We start from the raw sequence: 15,125 nt of genomic DNA, 5'->3' as shown, positions 1-15,125 counted from the left end.
ATTGGCTGCAGCCTTCCATCTCTCCAGGACCTATACGTCTCCAGGACCCGGGGGCGTGCAGGTCAGATAGGGCAGGAGGCTAAGGTCCATCTGGACCAGAACCTCACGACACAAGAACAGTTTCTTTCCCTCTGCAGTCAGACTCATGAACACTTTTTAACTCCTCCCCCCTTAAAATTTTCACTTATATGTCCTGTTACCAGTCAACTACCTGCACCTTGATCATCCTGTTTTGATCATTGTGTTATTTTTTATTTAGCTTACTGTTGTTCATTTTTATTCATAAGTGTTTTATGTGGCACATTGGCACTGCAGCAAATTCCTAGTCTGTGAAACTGTTTTGTTCACTGACAATGGCAATAAAAAAACCTTGAATTTTCTCGTTTCCAGTAACTTTTTTTTCTTCCAAAAAATGTTCAATTAAATCAGGAAATATTCTCCTCGTGTTATTTTATGGGATTCATGCAAGCAATCTCTCTCAATTTATTGATTCGATTTAATTTTCCAGTTAGAAATCCACATAGAAGATTTTAAAAGAATTGTAATGATCATTTTATGTTCAGGATTGCAGCGCTGAGACGTGAAAAGAAGAACCCTTAAAATTGTGATGAGTTTCTTTCAGTTCCTCTTTCAGACGCCTCATGAAGCTTCCCTTGATGCTTCTCGTCCTCGTCGCCCCATGCCTCACCTCCATCACCTCCTCCTTAATGCTCAGATGTCTCCACCTCTTTCACATAAAAAAACATGTTCTGTCAGGACATGTTGTTCAAAGTCTGACTCCCTCAGGGTGGAGCTCTGAGGTGTGTGCACTCCATTATTTCTGACTCATACCTGGGAGTTTTGGTGGAGCTATGACTCCTTTACTCTCAAAAAAATGTGTTTTTATTTATGCCAATGATAAACAGAAAAGGAGAGGAGCAGCATCTGAATGCAAACATTTAAATGCCAATCACTCCATTATTTTTACTTTTATTTTGTATATATAGTCAGAATTTTCCTCAAATGCTGAGATTATTTGTTATTATTTTTGTCTCCTTTAGGTATTTTTTTTACATAGGTTCAATTATAGAGCAAACAACTCCAAACTTTAAAAGCAAGAACTGTTTATTTCATAAAAATACATAAAACTACCAAAATAATTCTTCCAGCAGAGAAAAAAACTGTGAGATTTCCAGTGAATTTCTTCTTTAATACAGTATTTACAGTTATGAAAATAAAAAGAGTAAAAGATGATTATGTGTATCGGTGGAAAAAAACATTTAGTTTAGCTCAAAATTAGATTTTAAAACTATAATTTAGGGTATTTTCTTTACAAACTATTGTAGTCTTGCTTAAAATGTACTACAACAGGATAATTCTTTGGAAGTATTTCCTGTTTTCCAATAAAAACGTCTAATTCAGTTTACGTTTGAACATGATCGTTGCTTTACACAAACAGTTGGTACAACCAGACAAACCAGCAGAAGTAATTACTTAGTGAATAAAAAACAACAGAAGTTCAGGCACAACTGTCAAAGCAAATGAGGTGCTGTTCTTTTTTTGATTGAGAATACATGAAATGTGTGACGAAGAATGGATAGAATAAAAAAAAAAGTTTATTTTGGTCCCCTTTTAACTACAGTTCTAGCCAATAACTCGTTTAAAAATCGGAGGGATTGAGTTTGAACTAAAAAGAAAATAGTTTGTAAAGAATAAACTTCATTTACAACTTTAAATAGACGAATGAAAAGGAAGAGAATACCGCAAAAGAAAATAAACTTTCAGGCTAAACTTTTGCAGCTCAGAAGAAATTCATTTAAATTTGGAAAAGCGCCACTGCATCACATTTCTGATACCCAAACATTACACTGCAAAGCTAAAAGATATACGTATTTTTGGGAAAATATTTGTTTTTTCTCTTTTAAAACCAAAAATCTACACACAACTCAAAGATCTCCCATTTTCACCCCTTTAATATTTTAAAGTTCTTTTACCACATAAGAAAACACACAACAAGGTGCAAAAATGGCTGCTAAAGCCCTTTCTGATAACAGTGGATCCCTTTTACCTCAAGCAAAGGAGCACGTCCATCAAAGACAGTCTAGATCCAAACACAGGTCAGCATGGAGGACAACCTAACATTTGTGATGCAAATATCTATGGAAGAATTGCTTCTTTCTTCATTTTTCTTTAACGATATGTGTAAGAACCCAGTGGAACACTGGACTGCCATCTCTAAGATAAGAGCACTTGCGTGAGATAGCGTTTAAAAAGTTAGATAAAATAGCAAATATTTCTTGTGAAGTAAAAAAACCAAAACATTTTAGAGATAATTAGCTAATTTCAAAGAGAGCGTAGGGCGCTGGTCATGATCCAGTTTCCTCTGGGTTGCTTTGGTTGCTGAATTTACTGTAGAGCTTTGGTGAGAATGAGAGGAAGAGGAATCGGTTACCGGCCAGGCGAATTCTGTTGTCATTATGGTCGAGTGATAAAGTAGTTAATCTTTTTTTCGCCTCTCAGGTCATCTTCATACTGGGGCAGGCAGCAGAACAGGATGGAGCAGCCCAGGGTGAGGATGGTGGCCCCCCAGCCAAAACCGTAGGCCCAAGTGTAGAAGTACTGGCCCTCAAAAATGCGCTCATTGAAGTTGACAGGGTAGATGATCAGAGCAATAATCTGGATTACCACTGTAAAAAGAAACAGAGAAACAACAATTTAAAGACCCATTCTGATGAAAATGGTGGTTTTGATGTTTTTAACATGTTCTTGTGGGATTTTTCTGATGATGGACATATACAAAAAAAATGAAGATTATAACGGCCTTTCTGATTATTTGTGTTATTCGAAAGGTGGTGAATAAGGAGCAGACAAAAATGCTGTTGGAAAAAGGTTGTAGCAGTGACATAGAAGCAACAATCAGCAGGTAACAAGCTTCCTGTTCTGCTCCATTCTGATGCATCCACTTGTAGACAAATAGATCCGTGTACGTCCTTGTTTTCCTCGTCCGAGCTGGCATCTAACTCAAAACTGTACGGCTGGATTGCTCAGCTATTGCTCGCTATTTTTGTTGCACCGGTGATGTTAGGTTGGGGGTGTGAGGGCCTGTGACTGAAGGACGGGAAGTGGCGGCGGGCTTACTCCCCACCACATCTCAGAGGCGAATTTCCAACGAACTCCTGCCGCTCTGCAGAAACTATGTCCTAGAAAATGACAGGTTTTTTTATTTGAACTAAAAATGGCATAATCGTAATTAAAAGGCCATTGGAAACCTGTTTGAAACAGATCAAAAAGGGATTAAAGTGGAACTTTAACGAATCCCAGCATTTTCAACAGTAAAGTTACATTTAGTTTGGTCTAAACTAATAATCCAGAAGATTAACATGACTGATCAGTCAAAAAAACCAGCCCAGTCTGCAATTCTAACAACGGGGTGTGGGAAATAACTTCACATGAGAGTGTGAGGCTGGCGCACGGTGACAGAGTCTGTGGGAAGGAGGCCAGGATTTGCCTGCAGCCGTCGGTACAGATCATCCTCCGTCATCATTTGCAGACTATTATTCCTGAGAAGGGTGTGATGCCAGTTACACGATCAACTGAAAGAAACAAGACCAGACAACCCTTCCTTGTTGTGTTTGGTTTGGTGACGTTCGATTGAAATGAAACGACTCAAAAGCTGATATCAGACTTTCCGAATCGTGACATGAAAAGCCGGGAGTGTCTTCAAAAAACCAATGAGTCAGTAAAAAAAGACTAAATCAGCAAATATGACAATCATACAGTCATCGTCAGTCTTTATTTTTCTGCTTTTATCTCAGCCAAACTATCGCCCAAATCGTGTTTTTATTAAACGTGGCTCCTACCAGCACAGCTTTACATTATTCTGTCTAACCAAAGTCTCCCTTTCTGTTTAAACTTCAACCACTTAATCCACAAAAGTCTCCTTGTAGAAACAATTCCCTTTATGTGAGGCAATCTGCATGCAGCAAACAGCACAATCTTCTTATTAAAGTTTAATAATCTCATAAAATGCAGGATTTTCAAACCCATAAAAGGAAATATTAGCGTCAATTTTTGCCAGTTTCAACATTGCTTACAAAGTGCAGCAAATTTATACTTTTTTGTGCACAAAAACGAGTTACCATATTTTTTGCACTTTAAGACACACCTAAAATGTGACATCATTTTTTTCAAGAAATAACAGTGCATTATAATCTGCAGCACCTTATATATGGATTCCTGTTTACTAATGTGAAGTGTTTTTAAAGGTCAAAATGTCAGTCTGTTGTTTTTGTACGTGTTACAAACAAGATTGAGAGTTACAGGAATTGTGAATACCCTAATGTGGCTAACGTGAACTGTGTTACAAACGTGTTCTAGAGTCTGCTGGATTATAGTTTGGTGAGCTTTAAGACAAAATTCCAAAACAGACGTTCAGGAAATGTCACCCATGACCCGGTCGAAATTAATAACGCATTTGAAAACTTTTATAAAAACCTGTACACACCGCAGATCAATCCGTCAGAGCAAAGTATTGACTCATTTCTTAATAACGTAAACCTACCCAGGCTAAATGAGGATCAAATCACAAACTTAGATTCTCCGCTCTCGCCGTCTGAACTTCATGAAGCTCTGTTACTTATGCCTAATGGTAAAGCACCAGGGCCTGACGGCTTTCCTGCTGAGTTTTATAAAGAATTCTGGGAACAACTGGCACCAACATTTTATAAAACTGTCACATCTATTAATGAGAGCCAATCAATGCCACCTAACATGAACTCAGCCAACATAATTCTTCTTCTAAAACCAGACAAAGATCCCACTAGTCCTTCAAGCTATCGCCCTATTTCTCTAATCAATGCAGATGTAAAAATTATCTGCAAAGCACTAGCACAGAGAATAGAAAAAATCACTCCTCACATAATTCACTTCGACCAGACTGGATTCATCAAAGGCAGACACTCGGATGATAATGTCCGTAGACTAGTTAATATAATAGACTTTGCCACCATTAAAAACCAGGAAATGACGGTACTATCGCTGGATGCTGAAAAAGCCTTTGACAGAGTTAATTGGAAGTTCCTTATTGCTGCCCTCCATAAGTTTGGTTTTGGAGAAGCATTCATCAATTGGATCAAAATATTATATCACAACCCCAATGCATCAGTTAGAACTAATAAACAGACTTCAAACAGTTTTTTTCTTGGAAGAGGAACCAGACAGGGCTGCCCACTCTCTCCTTCTCTTTTTGCTATATTCATTGAGCCTTTAGCTGCAGCAATAAGACAGAATGAGAGCATTATAGGAATAAAAACCAAACACAGCCATCATAAAATTAGTCTTTATGCGGATGACATATTACTGTTTTTAAGGAATTTACATTCTGTAAATGAAACAGCAATGATCATAAATGAATTCTCCTCCATATCAGACTATTCCATTAATTGGAATAAGTCTGTTTTATTACCACTCAACAGGAATATGGAACAAAGACTCACAATTCCAGTTAAAACAGGAAATATCAAATATCTGGGTATCTACTTTTCCCCCAAACTATCAGAACTGGTGCAGCTAAACCACACCCCATTACTGAAAAGCATACAGGACGATCTAACACGCTGGACCAACCTGCCTTTGTCACTTATGGGCAAGGTAGCCACGGTTAAAATGAAAATCTTACCCAAAGTTAATTATCTCTTCTCAATGATTCCCACACAACCGCCATTAAAATGGTTCAAAACATTAGACTCATCCATATCAAGCTTTTTATGGAACAACAAACCTGCAAGAATTAGTCTAAAAACTTTAAAATCTGCAAAAAGCTGTGGAGGATTAGAACTACCTAATTTCCACAAATACTTTCTTGCAAATAGATTACAATATATCTTAAAATGGTTAAAAAATAATCCAGAAACCAACTCATGGTTAGACTTGGAACAGGTGTTATGTGGAAAGATCAACCTGTCACAGCTACCATTTATTAGCCAAACAGTTAAAAAACAGGATTGTTTCAAAAGCATTAATATAAATGCCACCTTAACAGCCTGGTGGGAATTTCTCAAAATATCAAAATCATCAATTCAACCGTGCAAAATGACACCCATCTGGAACAACCCGGACATCCTTATTAACAAAAAAATGATTCACTTCCCAGCTTGGCAAGCAGGGGGCATAAAACAACTAGAGCACGTAATTATTGATAGAAGATTCATAACCCCCCAGGAACTTCAAGACATACATGGAATAAATAACTTCTTGGAATATCAGCAACTTAAATCAAGTATTACTAAAAAGTATAAAATTAAAGACGACGATTTAAAGCTACCAGATGTAGTTACCACTCTGATTAATTTTTCAATGAATAGAACTCTCTCCAAAATTTACAAACTTTTATGTAATTTAGATAACAATATTGCCCTTCCAACAAAAAAATGGGATGCAGACTTGAGCATCAGCACAGATGAAAGCTTCTGGTCAGAACTTTGTCTAAACACCTTTAAACTGACAAAAAGTCCAAATCTGCAGCTAATCCATCTCAAAACTCTTCACAGAATTTACTACACTGGACAGAGGATGTTCAAGATGGGTCTCAGTAACTCAGACATTTGCGAGCACTGTGATAATAATCTACCCGACAGCTACATGCACGCACTGTGGTTCTGCACGCCTGTCCAGGCTCTCTGGCAGCAGGTATGTGCCGATTTATCAGTCTGGCTTAAGGTTTCAATCACTGCCTCACCGTCACTTTGTGTGCTTGGTGACATGAGTGCCATCGATATAGAAGAAGGATTAGCATCTATCATTTTCATAACTCTTTGTATTGCCAAAAAAACTATTTTAATAAATTGGAAAAACAAGAAAAATATAAACATAAGTCAACACAGAAATCTGCTGTTTGATCATATCAGCTTGGAAAAAATGTCAGCCCAAAGCTCAAGTAACTTTGAAAGAATTCAGTCTCTCTGGTCTCCTGTGGTTGACTCCATGACTTAGGGGGTGGAGGGTTTGGTCGTCGCTGCTCCTTGCCCTTCTGCCGTGGTTTGGGGTGGGGGTCGGGGCTTCCGGTGCCTGGCGGGGGCGGTGGGGGGCTCCGTTGGTCGGGGGGTCGGGTCCGGTGCCTGGGTGGGGCGGGCTGGGGCGCTGCGTGGTCCTCTGGGCTTGGGTGTGGGGGTGCGTGGTGGGGGGGTGGGGTGGTGGTCTGGCTTGGCTTGGGGGGGTGGTCCCTTTGCCTGTGCTGGGGGGGGTTGGCGGGGGGCCCTGCTCGGGTGGGGGGGGCCCAGCGGCGCCGGATGGGCTGCCCATCTGCACCTGGGGCTGGGATCAGCCCTTCCCTGGCTCTGGGACGGGACGGGACAACCCTCTCGGGGCCCCCGGTCGCTCTGGGTGTCACCCGCTTCGGCTGCGGGGTCTGGGGTGGGGTGGGGTGGGGGGCTTGTCGGCCCTGTCCTGTGGGGGGCGTTCTGGGGGGGAGGGGGGGCCCATTATTAGTACGGGTCGGGGGGGGCTAGCGGGTCGGGGTCTCCGCTGAGGCAATCAGTGGTTGCCTCGGCCAGTTGGCCTCCTCGGTCCCGTCGAGGCCTGACCAGAGCTCTTCTAGGGCCGGCGTCTGGGGGTGGGGGCCTGGGCTTGCTCCGGGGGGGGGCGACGCTTTCTGGCTCCTCTCTCTCTCTGTGGGGTGGGTGGTGCCGGGCCTGGGGTGTCGGCGCCTCCGGGGGTGGGCCCCTGGGCTGGGTGGCCCTGGCCCCTTTGCTGGGGGTGGGCTGGGGGACGGCTGTTTGACCACCGGGGGACAGTCTACCAGCTGTCCCCAACTTACCCCCTTCCTTATATAACCTCATATTAGGGTGAGGGGGTGGGGGGTCTAGCCTGCGATGCGCCTTGGGGGGGGGGCTACTTGGGAGTGGCCCCCCTCCTATGGTTGCCGTATGGAGTGGGCCCCCCCTCTTTCGGTTTTATTTGCACCTTAGACATGTAGGGTCCTTGGTAGGGGGGGTGCTTGGACATCACTGCAAGCAAGCAGCAGATGTCCTCCTGGCACCCTACCCGCCAATTTTAACCGCACCTTAGACATTTAGGGCCCCTTGGTGTGGAGGGTGAGGGGACATCACTGTGAGTAATCAGGAGATGTCCCCTTAGTGCCCTACTCGCCAATTTTAACTGCACCCCCCTTAGTACACACACCCCTCCCCCTTCAATATATACATTCAAACATAAACACACACACATGCACACAAACACCCTCTCAAACACCCATACACGCACACACATTTTACAAGGAAGGTGGGACCTGGGTCCATCTGTCCCCTACCCCTTCCCTGGTGGGGGGTGCGGGCCTCTTGGCGATGGCGGCCGTGTCCCTTGGGTGCCGGCTCCCTGGGCCCGGCGGTGCTCTCTCCGCACGGTGGGGGGGTTCATATTACACCTGAGCCGGGGGTGTTCGTGTCCCTGGGGGGTGGGTCCTGGTCCTTGCCCCTGGACGCTGGGCCCCGCCAAACTTCCAACATGGCCGAGCCTGGTCGGGCCATATTTATAACATCCCTTGTGGGCCGCCCTTTTTTCCCCGGGGTTCCCCCCTCCTGGGCGGGGGCGGCGGGCCCCTGCCTTGCTCCTACCTGGACCAACCGTGGGCCGGGTGGGTGGCTGCCTGGAGTGCGGAGCGGGTCTCCCTTGGGGGGTCCTGGCTCGTACCTGGGGTCGGGGCGGGGGGATGCCCGGAACTCCTGGGTGGTGGTGGGGTGCTCGTCTGGGGCTGTGGGCGTCCCTCTCCGGTGGGGCCCTGCGTTGGGCTCTTCCGGCGCGGCGGGGGGCTGCTTTCCTGGCTGGGCTGGGGCGGCGCTCTCTTTCCCTCTACGCCTCCCTGCTCTCTGGCTCTGGGGGCCTCGCGGCGGTCCTGCTGGCCCTGGCCTGGGTGGCGGTCTTGGTCGCCCGGGGGGCGGTTGTTCCCTGCCTGTTCCCGTGTGGCGTTGGGGGGGCTCCGGCTGCCGCTGCTGCTGCGGCGGGGGTATGGGTGTGGGGGTGGCTGGGCGCTCCTCCTCCTTCTTTTCACATTCCACCATCCATTTTAGAAGGACATAAACACTCACCTGAGCACAGGTGTTAGCTCACCTTTGCACTAATAGTTTGCATGATTGAATGAAAGATTTCACACTAGTTGGTTTAAAGGCATAGGTATGCGTTCGTGAACACTATCTGTTTTGTGTGCATGTTGACATGTGGACATTTTTGCGGCTAGCAGGTGTGTTGATAATATTTGAGTGTGTGTGAACAGGCCCCGCCCTTTTTGTACTACATTTGAACCGTACCGTAACGATAAACAACCAGTAAACCTGCCTGCTCTATGCTGCTTCATGGTCTTACCCCCCTTCCCCTCCTATTATCACCCTCCTACCCCCCCCTCTCTCTAACGTCCCTCTCTCTTCTTCCCCTCTTTCCTTTTCCGTCCGGTCCAACACCAAAGATTTTCAAACATGATTGAAATTAATAAAGTTTGGCCTCAATTACAAAAGGGGTTTATTCAGACATACCTTTGGTTTGTCTGAAGATGAATAACCCCTCTTGTTAAAATAAAATATGTCCAACACAAGAGGCCCTCAGCTCTCATCTGTTTGCCTAGCTGTTGGACAGGACAAGTTAAAAAAAAAAAAAATAAAAACAGACGTTCACTGACAGTGCACCCTGTAATCTGGTGCGATCTGGTAATTACACATTCATTAAAACAAACATGCTCATGTGAACAGCGTTTTTAGAAATAAGCGATCAATAAGAAATGCCCAGGATCAGGGCAGAACCAGAACCATTTCCTGTAGAGCAAAACTAAGCCAAGCCTCAGCCATCGCAGAGAACGTGAGCTAACTTACCAACAATAGCCAGCACTGTTGCTGTGCCATACATGCAACCAACATCAATATTGCACATGGACACCACGGCTATGATGAAGGCTATGATGAGGAGGATGAGGCCGATGATCATCAGAGCAGCAACAGCCTGGGCCCATGCTGGGGACACAAAAAATAAACACAAAAGAATTTTAAAACACGGGAATGTCACCGTTTTAGAGGAAAACTCCACTTTTTGAGGCTTTTGCAGTTCAATGAATCAGAGATTTGTATTCAAGGAGGAAAATACTGCAAACTGTTGCCCCAGGAACATCTTTGACCTCTCTCTGCATGCAGATCCTGTATTTTTGGCATTTAGAAAAGCAGCCGTTTGTCGTGCCAAACCTACTTTTTCCTCTGATTATTGTTTTTTTTTAGTTTAGAGATAATGTTCTTCTAAAAAAAAGATGCTTTCATTGAGTTGTTTCAACAACAAAGAACCGCACAGCTTGAGCATATGTTGTGTAATAACCTCCATGAGTAAAAGTTGGAGTTTTTAGGTAGGTTACCTTTGTTTTCTGGATTCCTTGAGACCTTTCAAAAGTGAAAAAAACTTTCTCAGCAACAACATAAACTCACTGGGAAAGCACGAAAGAATGTGTCCCTGCTGCCACCACACCCAAACCTCAGTGTGACTCCGAGACAAAAAGACAAACAAAATACACAAACCGCCTCTATATAAATTGTTCCATATTTTTCAAGCAAAAACAAGTTACATTTCCTGATCTATGCTCAGACATAGAATAAGACATGCATAGTAACCCTATTTTTCAAGCAAAAACATGTTAAATTTCCTGATCTATGCTCAGACATAGAATAAGACATGCAGAGTAGTGTGCGCTGAAAGCGTCAGTCATCATTTTGGGTGTTAAAGTTTTTGCATTTTGAAGACTAATGCGAATTAATCCTAAATGTTTCCCAACAGACCAGCTCACATAGTTGACTTTCAACACACCCAACCTGACAATGCCGGTACGGTCAACACCCTTGAATTATTAAAAACCACTTGAGCTCAGGCGGGTGTGTGTTTGGGAAATGTTTGTTCAGCAAATGAACGAGTTAGGCAGGTTTAACTCTTGCACACAGCTAATTTGCATGCAAGCTCTTCCACTTTTCTTCAAAACAGACTTGATTATGCAGACATGAAAGAAGTTACATGGAGTTTGTTTGTTTCTTTTATCCCAAATTGTTGTCACAGGGTGACTTTCAGGTCTGAGTGACTTCAAATTATCAGCAGGTACTTGAACGCAGCATTATGTCCAGCAGCACAAAACATGAAGTTCTATAAAAATTCTGTTTCTATATTCTGTTACCATATTCTGCGCTACTTTTAAATAAACTGTTTAGTAACCATGGAAACAACCAGCACAATGAGGATTGTGTGTAAAGAATAGAATGGAACAAACCTACGTATGTTGATCCCACAGAGGGAAAATTAGCTTGTTACCATAGCTCTTTTAAAAATAGCAGATATGAAATATATAACTAAACTAAAAATACACTTAAAATGTAATAACAATTATTACTATGAAGATTATCGAACAGAAAACAATAAAATATGTTCACTATGATGCTCAGCTGATGAGTAATGAACAAAAGTTTTAATGATTTGTTACAGTTAGTTTCTAAACCTAAAAATACCAAATAGAACAAACATCAAACATAAAACCTATACAGAACCTTGTTCTTTAGACTTCATTTTATAAATGACTGAAAGGCTTGTTGGAGCAATTTTATGAGTTTTTGTCAAAAATATTTTTTGTCAATGTTTTTGCCTTAAAAACCACAGGAGAATTTGATTACATTTATCTAAAATGATCTCGTATTTTTCATTCTGTGCACATTTTTAACTCAGTTTGAGAAACTCCTTGAGAAAAAAAGTAAAAAGAAAGAAAAACAATTTCTGTGTTTTATGAAATCGAATTAAAAAACTGTAAATCCTTTGCTTAGAATAAAAAAAAGGGCTTTGCATGGAGGATTCAGTTTTTCCAAACCACAATTATTTAACTCTTTCTCTCTGTCATTATGCAGGCAGTTGTCTTATAGGTTGAATCACTGCACGTGGACTCATTGTCTTCTCTTATTGAAACTCATCCAAGTGGTTTCATCAGAATCAAGCTGGATAATATCCTTCTGAAAGGTGACATGACCATTAGAAACAGTTCATTTCAAATACAAGTGGAACGCCGCCCTCCATAGATTTCAAGACTTGCCAAAACTTGCAAACTTTGGTGATGCAGCTCTCAGGTTTAGACCTGCTGAGGTGTGTTTGCTTGCTGGATATGTATCTAATTTAATGACATGTATGTGTTCTGTTGCTTTCATAGCAACAGTCATAGTAAAAAGCCATGTGTGAGAACTGAAGCAGCCAATCACTATCATCCAGCTGTTTAGCAGCTGGATGATAGTGATTGGCACTTCATTATTAACAATAACGTGAATTCTACAAACTTTCTTTCCTTTATCGATTCCAAACTGCTTTGAAAGGCCACATGGAGTCTGGATCTAAACCTGAGGTCACTCCGAACCTTCTGACCCGAGTTGAAGACATTAAAGACAATAAGGCTGAGGATTCGCATAACAACTGCCTTCATTGCGGCTGGAAGGGATCCAACCCAACCCAACTGTCTGCCATCTCCTCAAAGAGGCTTACCAGCATTCTTGCCAGCCCAGCAGTGCTAGTGACAAGAACACAGCAACACCGTTTCAGTTCACATCATAAATCCTGCTCCTGTCGTGGGGATTTTCCTCCTCTGGTCTCTCTACTATAGTTTTCTGTCAACTCAGGGATTCTACAACTAGTATTTGTTTTCTCATTAAATCATTTTGCCTTTATCTGTCAGCCATTTGGGCCAAAAAACTGAAATTATATCCTGTTATTTGTTTTCATATGGTTTCCTGTTGTTTTATTTCTTCGCTTTATAGCTAAACATTCAAATTATTACATAATTATGTAGGCAAAAGCTGCAGAGAAGCTCTTTTTTGTTAGCATTTTATGCTGAAAATGTTTGTATTTTAAAGAAATAAATTTAGTTTATGTATGATAGTTCACATTAGAATATCTTAATCTTGAAGGCTACTTCTAAAGTGAGGCCCTGACTAAGTCAATCAAGTACAAGTACAAATACTCCTCAGATTACTGATATAGTTTGTTTTTGTGGGGTGTTTTGCCTGCAAAACACCTGTCTTCCATGGGTTTTTTCCACCCAAACAGGAGCTAAAAGTGTCCTTATCAACAGCGGAGCTCCATGTAGGGAGTCCACACAGACTCGAGTCTGTTCTCACACACTCTTCATCACTTTGGAGTGCCACTGAGTTACATGTGTGTGACCAGATTTCTCCACCAAAGGACAAACTCATTCTCCGAGTATTTATGAACAGCTTTGTGTGAATGAGAGGGTCATTTTAAAATGTTACTGTAAACTGCCCCTTGGTGTGAATGTGAGTGTGCATGGGTGTGTGATTGTGGCCCTGCGACAGACTGGTGACCTGTTCAGGGTGTCCCCTGCCTTCACCCATGACTGGCTGGGATAGGCTCCGGCAGCCCATGACCCCGAAAGGGATAAATTGGACTAGAAAATGAATGGATTAATGAATGTTTGAAGTGCTGTGAAAAAGAAAACCATGTTTAATGCGCGAAACCCACATTCCTTACTGTGGTTCACCTCAGGCAATTGTAACTGACATGACTTGGTAAAAGCAGGCTTTTGATTGAACGTCTCCTTGTTTGAATCGCATGTACCGTACATTATATTGCAAAGACAGCAGAGAACGCAACAAAAAGAGAAATGAAAAAAGTTTGCCGTAAATCAATAATCGACAACCTGATCTGTTTTCAACCCTGTAGCACTATCGCCAGGTGACTTTCACACGAGCAAAACTATTTACATGAATTTCAATATGTCGCGTTGTTTTTAGGAACTTCCTATGCTTTTCCTTTTCATTTTGTTACACATGCCACAGTAGAAAATAAAAGAAAACCACTCTCAATTTTCACGTTTTGATCTATGTTTCGTGACAAGCACTTTTTGTTGGGTATATTATATCGAGTAAAAATGACCCAGCAAAAGGGATGGTGTAACTTTTTATAGCACAAGTGTTCTAGGGTTAACCAATAACGCTGCTAGTCTCAGAAGCAGATCGATTTTTGATACATGTTTGCTTCATCTACTTTAGAGGAGAGGCATTCTTTCATATTATAAGTAATGATATTGTCATATGTTTGATGGAGTGTTAATACTGATTGTATTGATTCATATCAACATTATAATTTTTTTATGAATGTTATTCTAATGAATCCCTAAACTCATGCTGCTGACTATGCAGGAGCAGAGATGTGATCAACTCTTCAAAAGTTTTCCCAAGCTAAGTTTGGAAACTTGTGCGCACGCGCAGTTCGAATAAAATATATTTCATTTAGTTGAAATATTTAGAAATCTTGTTTTTACTGCGCATGCGTTGCATGAACACGCGATATTTTTACTTCTTCTGTGTCGTTTTTACATTCTCGGAGACTTTAAAAAGCCTTTTCTCGAAGAGAATGGCACCCAGAGAGTGAAAGTTTGTTCCACTGAGTGGGTGAGTGTTTCTCCGGCCTGCCTCCTAGTTCCTCCAGCCTGGGTTTCTCTCTTATCGCTCCCTACTGAGATCCCTGTTTATGTGAGCTGGACACTTACGAAAGTCCATGAGGCTCCTGCTGTCCCAGTTGCCCCCGCGGCCGCGCCACTCGTTCCACATGTTGGCGTAGTGGGTCTTGGCGTCCTCGTCCTCCACCCATCCCGATTTGGCGGCGATGGCGATGATGTCAAAAATAATAGCGAACAACAGCAGCAGGGGAACGATCCACCTGCAGCGGGGGAAGGCGAGCCCACAGCGAAACATGTCCGGCGATCAGATGCGTAGAGGAGCGGGATGGAAGTCTGTACACGGCGGTTCCTGCACTCAACTAAACAGCCGGAATCAAAAAGCCAACAGATAAGAGTCAATGGCCCCACCCGAGAGAGAAATGCAGACTTCAACCTGGCTGGGACCCGGAGGGCTGGGCTTGTTTAGCCATAAACTCAGAGCCCTTCCCCGCTCGATGTGTCAAATTACACCGAGGTCACTGAGACTGCCAGAGTTATTCAACAAGTTCCGACGTCACTTCCTAGAAAGAAACTTGAATAGAAAACTTTGTCATTTTTGTTTATTTATTTGAACGTTTTGAGTTGAAAAAGACGGTGCATGCAATAAGAATAAAGGCTGAATAGAAAACAAAGTAAATAAATCGAGAGA

The 15,125-nt window shown here is 42.6% G+C and overlaps 1 protein-coding gene across 1 annotated transcript; it reads right to left on the bottom strand.

Annotated features, from left to right (window-relative positions):
- Window positions 1–1,083: 1,083 nt before the first annotated feature.
- perp (PERP, TP53 apoptosis effector) lies at window positions 1,084–14,909 on the bottom strand. Its single transcript, XM_004077054.4, has 3 exons — window positions 14,528–14,909; window positions 9,834–9,971; window positions 1,084–2,666 (listed from the first exon to the last, which is right to left on the bottom strand). Exons 1-3 carry the CDS (start codon window positions 14,730–14,732, stop codon window positions 2,455–2,457), a joined length of 555 nt encoding a protein of 184 aa, XP_004077102.1. The 5' UTR covers window positions 14,733–14,909; the 3' UTR covers window positions 1,084–2,454.
- Between the last annotated feature and the right edge of the window lie 216 nt (window positions 14,910–15,125).

This window comes from Oryzias latipes, chromosome 15, assembly GCF_002234675.1.
Source record: "Oryzias latipes chromosome 15, ASM223467v1".
NCBI lineage: Eukaryota > Metazoa > Chordata > Actinopteri > Beloniformes > Adrianichthyidae > Oryzias > Oryzias latipes.
Note: the sequence above shows the minus strand (reverse complement) of the source record. Positions and strands in the feature narration are given on the sequence as shown.